General features: G+C 33.3%; 1 protein-coding gene across 2 annotated transcripts in view; it reads left to right on the top strand.

Annotated features, from left to right (window-relative positions):
• The first annotated feature begins 2,899 nt into the window (after positions 1-2,899).
• LOC141616750 (protein DETOXIFICATION 35-like) overlaps positions 2,900-9,546 on the top strand; it is a 138,393-nt gene continuing 131,746 nt past the window's right edge. For both annotated transcript variants that reach the window (XR_012531024.1, XM_074433881.1), the window contains exon 1: positions 2,900-3,362. Coding sequence is in view for 1 of the 2 variants with exons in the window: in XM_074433881.1 (XP_074289982.1) it covers positions 3,099-3,362 (264 nt within the window). In the remaining variant the exon portion in view is untranslated. The remainder of the gene's footprint in view (positions 3,363-9,546) is intronic.

The raw sequence follows: 9,546 nt of genomic DNA, 5'->3' as shown, positions 1-9,546 counted from the left end.
ACTCAAACGTGAACATTCTCACGACACATTGATAAACATTGCATTCCCGACATATAAGTTCATAACGTGTCCACATTGGTTAGATCGCTAGATCATGCATTAAAAGGTCATCGCATACACCTAGGTTACATTACTAACATTTCTCAGGTACCAGCTGCATATAAACTGCGTAAGCAAGTTTTGACAGAGGTTCTCAGCACCAGAAGCACATATGCCCACCAGATGCAGAACAGTAGAGTAAGGAGGAGGCTGGACCTAGCATCCATGAGCTGGATCCATCATTCACCAGTAGCGTGGGATCCAGATGCAGAGTTAGACCCAGAAACAGGAACAAACTCAGAGGCAGTAGTTCGAATACCAGGAGCAGCAGAAGTCACTTCTTCCTCGCCATATGGCGCGTCAACAGGAGCACCTTCCCCTCCGGACTGGATAGCACGTCCAGTTCGGACCCACAGAAATTCGGCCAGCTTTCTCTCTTATGCTTCCAGATTCCAAAGACTCGCACCTTGAAGGCTAGAGAAGCTTCGATCCGGGGCTGTGAGAGGCGAATCTCGATCAAAAGTGCGATCCTCAACATCATAGAAACTTAAATCTCTCGAGAATCAACTTGCCAAAAGCTCCAGGGAAACTCGGCAGCAGAGAACAAGATGCCGGAGTATATCCGAAAACAAAAAATTTCCGTAAGCGAAACACACCCAAATGGTGGAGCGGACCCACGTTTGGGGGCATGGTTGCAAGTGAAGTAATCTCAATAGAAGTAGACTCGGCGAAGCAAAGAGCAACCCTATTTCGGCACTAGATCGAGATGCGAACTGAATCCGCCTTTCTCTTCTCAAAGAGGCTTAGGAGGAGCCCAAGTGGCCCCTTTTCCTCCTTTGAGTCGAATCATTTCCAAAGTAGCCTTTGGCTTAGCGGATCCTGGAAGAAGGTGAGAAGTCAAGAAAACAAAGCGATCACAAATAACAAATAAAGCGAGCAAGCAACATGTCAGACGACATAGCATCCAGAGCCTGAAAGACTAATTTCCCTCCCCATCTTGAGGCTGAGAAGGAAAATTGGGGGCAATTGTTAGGGATAAAAAATACACTTTTTATCAGAGACGACGTGGCAATCATCTATTAGTGGGCATAAGGTTGGTGGAATTGATGACATGGAGGCATGGGGACCATCAAATTAAAAGCAAACAAAAAGCCCACATGTGATAAATATCTTACGCAAGAAAAGGAGAGTGGAAAAGTCAACTAACCACATCCTATCTTTATGCAACCACCCCCTATTTCCATGGAGTTGACCCTCAGATCCAGGAGCAGAAGCAGGAAACGCTTTTGACTCCAGACCCAGTATCAACCACTATAAAAGAAGGGGAAGAGCAATGAGAAAGGGTATCTCATTCTCCACTGGCATTTCGACTATAAGATTATTCTCCTCCAACAAACAATATACTAGCTAATCACCATTCTATCTCCTTATTTTCGTATTTCCATCTCGATTATAGTGCCAATTTGGTGGAATTCCGTCTCCCCCCACGGTTGTTCCCACATCGGGTTTTCCGCGTCACCAAAATCTTGCGTTTCAATCTCTTTTATTTCGTCGTTCATCTGTTCGTTAAATTAATTATGCTCATATCATCGTTGGCCATAGATTAATCACTATCACTCACTAAATTAAATCAATAATCGGTAATTTTTTACCAAAACAAAAATAATCTTCAATCTTTCCCAACCTTGTCTCATTGTCTGTCATATTCTTCCGTTTCACAGTCTACTATAATTATTCTTTCTTATTATAATTTCGTTTTTTTCAGTTTTTTAAGTTAAATTATTTCATCATTCTTTTTCTCCTCAAATCTTAACTTTTTTAAATTTTGTTTGTTATTTACTTGATACTCCCTCCTTTGTTGATTAGTTTGGCAAAGAAAAATTATACTCCCTCCTATTCTCCATTTTCTTCCCTCTTTCCTAAAACAGATTATTCAGATTTTCTTCCCCTTTCCTTTTTTGGAAATTTTAATCTTATTTTATTCATTCCTCTCTCCTATCACCAAACCCCACCCAACTCACAATTCCTTATTTAATTCCTAATTATTCATTTCTCTCTCCTATCACTAAACCCTACCCAACTCACAATTCATTATTTTATCATTCCTCTCTTCTATCACCAAACCCCACCCAACTCACAATTCATACTTTATTCCCCTCCTTAATTCGTGTTCCCCCAACAAAGGGGAAGAATTTGGAGAATAGGAGGGAGTATATTAATTGTGTGGTGTTATTGTATATTGAGATACACTAAAACTTGGGAGAGACGGTCTCTCTTTATTAAGTTATTGAAAGACCAATCTTTTGTAGCCATTTATTTGTTTTTCGTGATCCTTTTACTAGTGATCGTAACATATTAGTTTCGTACCTATTTTATTACTTTTAGTACCATTTTTTTTTTAAAAGTGTAAAATAGTCTTTCAATAAGCTTATTAAAATGTCATCTCTCAGGAGACTTATTATCATATAGAAAGATCAAATCCGATTTTAAAAACGTGGAAAGGAATGAAATGATTAGTCATAAATCATAAGGATTATACTAACTAAAACGTTAGAACTAACAATTTTATAAATTCAATTCGTTTGACTTTACGTTCCAAAAAATCAAAAAAGAAAAGAAAAAAAAATGATTTTATATGGGAAATTATTATACTCCCTCCATCCCATTTTTATTATTTCTCATTTCATTTTAGCATAATTTAAGAAAAGATAATAAAAATATCATTTATATCATAAAGATGATGGTACCTAAATTATATAGGGATAATATTAGGAGTTAACTAAATTTAGATAGAGGATAATAATTTTAGGATAATTATTTAAGAAAAGGGGACAATAAAAATAAAAATGAAAAGGAGGAAGTATTAAATTAGGCCTGTAAATAGTTTTGGCCTAAAAGGGTTCCCTATTAAAATCCTGGACACATACAGCCCTGAAAGCACTATACTTATATATTCGTGTGATGGTCATTCAACCTCATACACTTGCATCACCAATTATTGACAAAGTCGCTGGATACACAAAAACATATAAGAAGAAGATAATAATAAAGCAGCAATCATGGAAGCACCACTCCTTGGCGGCAGCAAGACTGTAGTGGCAGATGATTATACGCCGCCAACGAGCGTGGCAGAGGTGGCGAAAGTGTTTAAGATAGAGACAGTGAGACTTTGGAAGATCGCAGCTCCATTAGTGTTCCTATCACTTTGCAACTACGGTACAAACACTGTGACCACCATTTTTGTTGGGCATCTTGGGGAGCTTGAGCTATCTGCTGTTTCCATTGCTCTCTCTGTTATCAACACTTTTGCCTATGGCTTCTTGGTTCTTTCTCTATCTCTAACTCCTTTTATGTCTATATATATTTATATATATGTTCGATTTATGTCCTAATTAATATGGTACCAAAAATCCAAAATTATAAGGAGTAATAGATAGCTAGTATAGATCTCGCACAATGTGCGGTATGTATAGAATATTTATTTTTTAGGGTGTTATATATTTATAATAATGGAAAACTAAAGTAATAAAAGGTGTATTTTTAAGAAATCTATATATTTTTTTACCATAAAATTAAGGATTTCATCTTATAAGTTTTCTCCAATTATTTTAATGAATTTTTTTTGTCACAGTTAATGGTAAGTATGTGTTAACTTATTATTTAAAGTTATAATTATTGCATTTAATGAAAAATTTACCAACTTATAGTTTATAGTTTAACATCAATTTTATTTTATTTTGATGAAAAACCATAATTTTAAATTTAATTATAAATTAAAGTTTAATTATAATAAGATTATATTTTAATGAAAAGATAATAGTTTAAACAAAGAAAGTTTTACTTGTTTCTTTATTTAGATAGAAACATTTGGAGGGAAAACTAAGAAAATTTTTATTCTCTTAGTAATAGGGGGATATGATCATTCTTCGCTAAACGAAAACCGACTTGAAATAACAATTTACTAAGGGCAATAGAAATGGGAAGATTATAAAAAGTTTCAATATACATAAGGAGCTCTTTAACCATTGAGCTACAAAATAAGGACCTCTTTATATAAAATCGGTTTCTAAGGTAAGAAACCGGTTTCATGTTAGAAAAAGGAGAGGAGGAGAGGGACTGCTATGAAACTTTTACCAATAATGTTTGATGTGTGTCAATGGAAAAGTTTAGTAATGGAACCTTAACGAGTAAAGGGTAAGATAAGGATCCGAACTTTGGAAAAAAATTCACTTAAAGACTTGAACATTCATATTTTTCCGTTAAGAACCTTGTATCATTTTCCGTTAAAGTTCACTTAGTTTTCATTGGAGTGCGACTTGTTTGACTGAAAAACCGAGTACTCTTGAGTTATTTTCTTCTTATTCGGCATTATATTCAAGTATTCAACACAACTACACCACCACCAGACATGCACACATACACAAATTGCCAAAGATCATCATCGATAAAATTATTCTGCTTATCAGTTTATGTGACTGACGTTACCATGGAGAGGGGTCGGGTTTAGTATTATATAGGTTTATTTAAAGAAAACTAAAAAAGGAAATAAATACTTAATTGCATTGATTTATGTGTAATTTATTTCCTAATTTCAAAATTAATATTAAATCTGGGCAATTTTTTGGTGGAATCTTTGTTGGTAATGTTTCCTAAGAATAATACGGTCTTGGTGGTTTACGTGGTATACGTGGTTTGCAGGCTATCACGTACACCCGCGGGTTTACCTAGTGCGCACCGAAGGTAGCGGCTGCGGGTTCCCTCATTACCAAAAAAAAAAAGAATAATACGGCCTACTTTGTTGAATTGTGGCTTTGCAATCTTTGGTTGTGTGCTTTAATGGCAATACCATCAATGATTTTAGATCTTGGTTTTGTAATCGACTGATCGTCCTTCCTCTCTTTATTTTCAAAACCAAGTTGCCCCTCATACTAATCAGACTCTTCTTTTTCATGAACTCATCTGTGTATTGAGTTCATCAGCGGAGAAAGTGAAGAAAAAGCACAGCAAAACAAATTACTATTTATAGTAGGTCGCTGTCTGGGACATCGACTAGTGTTACTACTTTTGGTAAATCGCTGTCTCGGACAGCGAAAAGTCGAGATTTAAAAAAAAAATAGAAAAATCGTGAAATGATTGGTAAATAGTTTGAAACCCACCCTATTTTGTTAAATAGTTTGGGTTTCAACCCCATTTAAGCAAAAACTTCAAATATGAGTTGGTTCGTTATTAGAAGGTATGGTGTTTAGATTGGATTTAATTGGGATTATTAATATGATGAAGTGATTATTGCAGACCAACAATAAGATAGATTATTGTTATGAAATAACAAAGATAATTAAACCCTCTAAGTTAAAATTCCAAAATTTCATTAGTTCAAGTGTGTGTCTATATCGAATTAATACGAGTAGAATTTTAAATAAGGAGCGATAGGAGATGATTGGTGGTTAATGGTTGCCGGTCTTAAAGGTGGGGAACTCTTATCATATACTCCCCTATTTTTTCGTTTGAGTGCATATTTTTAATGCAATACATTAAACATGTTTTTAATGCATGATAACTTTCTTGTCGAAAATATCTTTTTGTGAAAGATTTTTTAATGGTAAATTTAAATGTGAATATTATAAGACAATTTATTACTCCCTCTATTTTTTTTTATATGACTTTCTCACATTTCGAGACACACACTTCTCTCTTTAATATCTCTCAAATTATATGCTTAAATATAGTGATATGTTTACTCATATGAAAGAGTTTTTCATAAGTAATCTAATGGTATAATTTTTATAATTTTTTACCAAATATTTTGTTGTAAATATTAAAGTCAAAGGCTCGCCTCGTAAAAGCAAAACGTCATATATTAAAAAGTGGAGGGAGTATAATTCTGTATGACTTATTGAATACAAAGTTATATTTATTGGTTGTACATTTTTCAATATTTATAAACTTGGTTCTTATTTTAGAACTTGGTTTTAAAAATAAGAACCAACTTTTAAATGCAATAGAAGAACTTTTAAAATAAAATTCTTGGTAACAATCCTAATGCTAAGAACTACTACTGTTATTGTTTTAAGTTTCATGTGGAGCAATCAAGCCTCTTAAGTTTCACCAAAAGTGAAATCCAACCCCATTTTTAAAACTTTCACAAGAATTTTAATTAAAAATATTTTATATTAGTATTAAATATTTATTAAATACTAAAAATTAGTATTTGCAACTTTATGAAATTCTACATAATTTATTAATCATTGAAGAACACTTTTAAATACATATTTAGTAAATTATTTATAATTTATATAGTATTCATACATATATAATAAATTGCCTATATACTATAAATTTTTTGTAAAAAATAAAATAAAAAACAATTCTCAATATTTATTATAAATATAAAAGTTTTAAAATTATAAAACAAAATATTTTATATTTGATAAATTGTATTAAAAGTGATTTTAATATAAGAATTTGGTGAAAATTTAGAAAATGGGGTTGAATTTCACTTTTGGTGAAACTTATGGGTCTTGATTGCTCCAAATGAAACTTATGGAACCTAATTTCACAATTGAACAAAGTTAAGGGGCTTAATTACCACTTTCGCGCTTATTGAAATGTTTACATATGTTTTACACAAATACCAAGGTACAAAACCCTTATTTTTTTCTTGTTTAGGTAGATAGGGTTTGTATATTAAGTATTACTCCATTTATTTTAATTCCCTTTTCTTTTTATCAAGAGTATTTTAGTCAAAGTTAACAAATAATTAACATAAACGGAGTCAAATATAAGCTCGTTTTTCATCCAATAATTTAAGTTTTAGTTTTAGCCTTCATCAATTCTTATTTCAGACCAAGGTATCCGTCTTATTAATAAGACGGATACCATATTCTCTCACAAAATACCCATTTAGGGTGAGTGGAGAAGCACATGGGAGGTCCCACCTTTGTCCCCTCTACCCATTTCCTCTCACACAACGACCCGTCTTAAAATCCAACCCGTTTTAAGCAAGACTTACTCTTTAGCCTTTTAGGTACCACAATGTACCTTTGTTGTGCTAGCGCTATTAATGTGGATGTTAGTTGTATATTCGTATTAGTTATTTTCTCTCTCTATCATTTGTTAACCTTTGAACAAAATACTACTCATAATCTTTATGAGATATAAACAAATACCACGACAGAAGGAGTAGATTGGTACGTATAGGGTATAAGTGGCTTAATGAGGTAGGGTATGATATCACTCATTATTGTACCAATTACGAGTTATGGCCTTATGTAATTGGGAAAATTATATATCGTACATATTTAATACCCGCGTACTAGCTAATTATAGAGATAAAAGCATTCAGTGTCATTGTAAAAGTTCGTTTTTTCTAATTTCGCCATTGTATTTTTTTTTTTTTCTATTAGTGCCACTCAAGAACATGTATTATTATATCGGTTTTTCTAACCTATGCCCATTAGGCATAGGATAAGAAACCCAAAAAGGAAAGAAATAAATGATATTTGTATGGGAAATTGCAATATCAACTACTTTTACTTTGATTTACAAGAAAATACATTTATTACTTTCTATTTTGGATTTTTTATCCTATGCCTAGTGGGCATAGGTTAGAAAAACCCTTATTATATTATTCCATTTCAAACTTTTAACCTGGTATGACAAGTATGTTTTGTCTTTATACTTTTCCTTTAATTAAAAGACAAATTATCAAATAATATCCTTAGTCTTTTTTTGCCAGTTTTTTAGATATTAAATCCTCTACATGGCTACACTTTCAAATAAAACGAGAATGAAGACCACAAAGTGATAATATTAAGGCTTCGTTTGGCACGACACTTCAGGTAGCTTGTTTGACCAAAGTAGCTTATTTAACCACAATTTCAACTACCTGATTTTTTTGCAAGTGTTTGGCAAATAGCTTATTTGATCAAATAAGATACCTGAAATGAAATGCTACCATTTATTACCCCTTCAATACTATAATATTAAAAAAAATTCATATCCTTTACATCAATTTACCAAAAATCAGCTAACTTTTCAGCTAGTTTGTCATTTTTTTTATAATCAGTTACTTTATCAGCTCCTACTTTTCAGTTACCTTATCAGTTTTCAGGTAACTTTATAGATTTTAACTAGTTTTTACCAAACAGAGTCTAAGTTAATATCTTGTAAGTTGTCGAACATTATTTCCAATCTAAGTATTTTTGGCGACGTAATATGGAATGGTGTTGCTAACTTTTCGATGTTTTTCAAAATCTGTAACACCCCGATTTATAAAGGAGCCTCTAGCAAGACATTCCTAATAAACCGGACTGTTACCATCTCGGTTTCCCGAGGTAGTGAATAACAAATTAAACTCCAAGGCAAATTACATAATTTCTTTAACTTAACTTTTTACAAAACCTCATTTACATCAAATTACAAGAACTAACATAAATAAAAGTGAAAGTCTTCTAAATGATGATCTAGCTACTAAGTCTTCTGATCCAGTGTCTCACGCCCATCAAGCTCCCATCCTATCTCATAAACCTGTCAAGTCTGCTCCCCAATATTTGGATCGTCACAGGTGTTCACGAATACACAGGGTCAACCACGAGGTTGAGTAGGGAATACAATGAAACAACAAAATATGATATGCATGCTCCTCCGTCACCTCCACCTCCATCTCAACTCATATCTCATAACCCGAACGCCTACCATACCGATCCCCTAGACTATATATCGATCCGTAGCCGATCTGCCACTTTCCTTGTGAGGACACCAGGGCAAGTCCTGCAGAACCCGCCTGGGCCTTATCACAACATCATCATCACTACACCACATCACCACAACATCCTCCATCTCTAATGCATATGAATGCGCAACAGTAAACAATGCAACACAATATGTATATCAATGAATGAAATCATGCCACTACCAAAAATGTTGTGATAACATACTCAACACGATCGGATCAGTCAACCACATTCCAAAGATATAAATCATAACATAAATCAACAACCACGAAACAAGTCAACGTTCACAGTTTGGTCATATGAAACACAACAAGTCAACACAACTTAACAACAACGCTGATAAGTCAAGTGTATTTCCCTACCTTTTCGCAATCCAAGCTCACACAAGCAATCAATTATGAACCTTCACATATCCATCACCTACATAACATAATTATATATAATTACCACCTACTCAATCAAATAATCATGCACATAACCTAGACTCATCATAACTTAATAGGAATATCAACTTAAAGAACAAACACGATTTTTCCTGATTTTCCAGCACATGACAGACTCGGAATAAAATACATAACTAATTCCATAAAAATCAAATTGATACAAGGCCAATTGAATTGGAACTCCATGAGTCTTAGCTACAAATTATATCTAACGTGTTTTTCCCAAATTCCATACTTATCAAGGGTTTTCAGACTGATTTCCAAAAACTGACAGAAACCGTCGCATAAAAAGTATTGATTCATAAAACGAGTTTAAAACATTATTTTTCAGA

This window comes from Silene latifolia, chromosome X (genome assembly GCF_048544455.1).
Source record: "Silene latifolia isolate original U9 population chromosome X, ASM4854445v1, whole genome shotgun sequence".
NCBI lineage: Eukaryota > Viridiplantae > Streptophyta > Magnoliopsida > Caryophyllales > Caryophyllaceae > Silene > Silene latifolia.
This window is presented reverse-complemented; position numbering and strand designations above follow the sequence as displayed.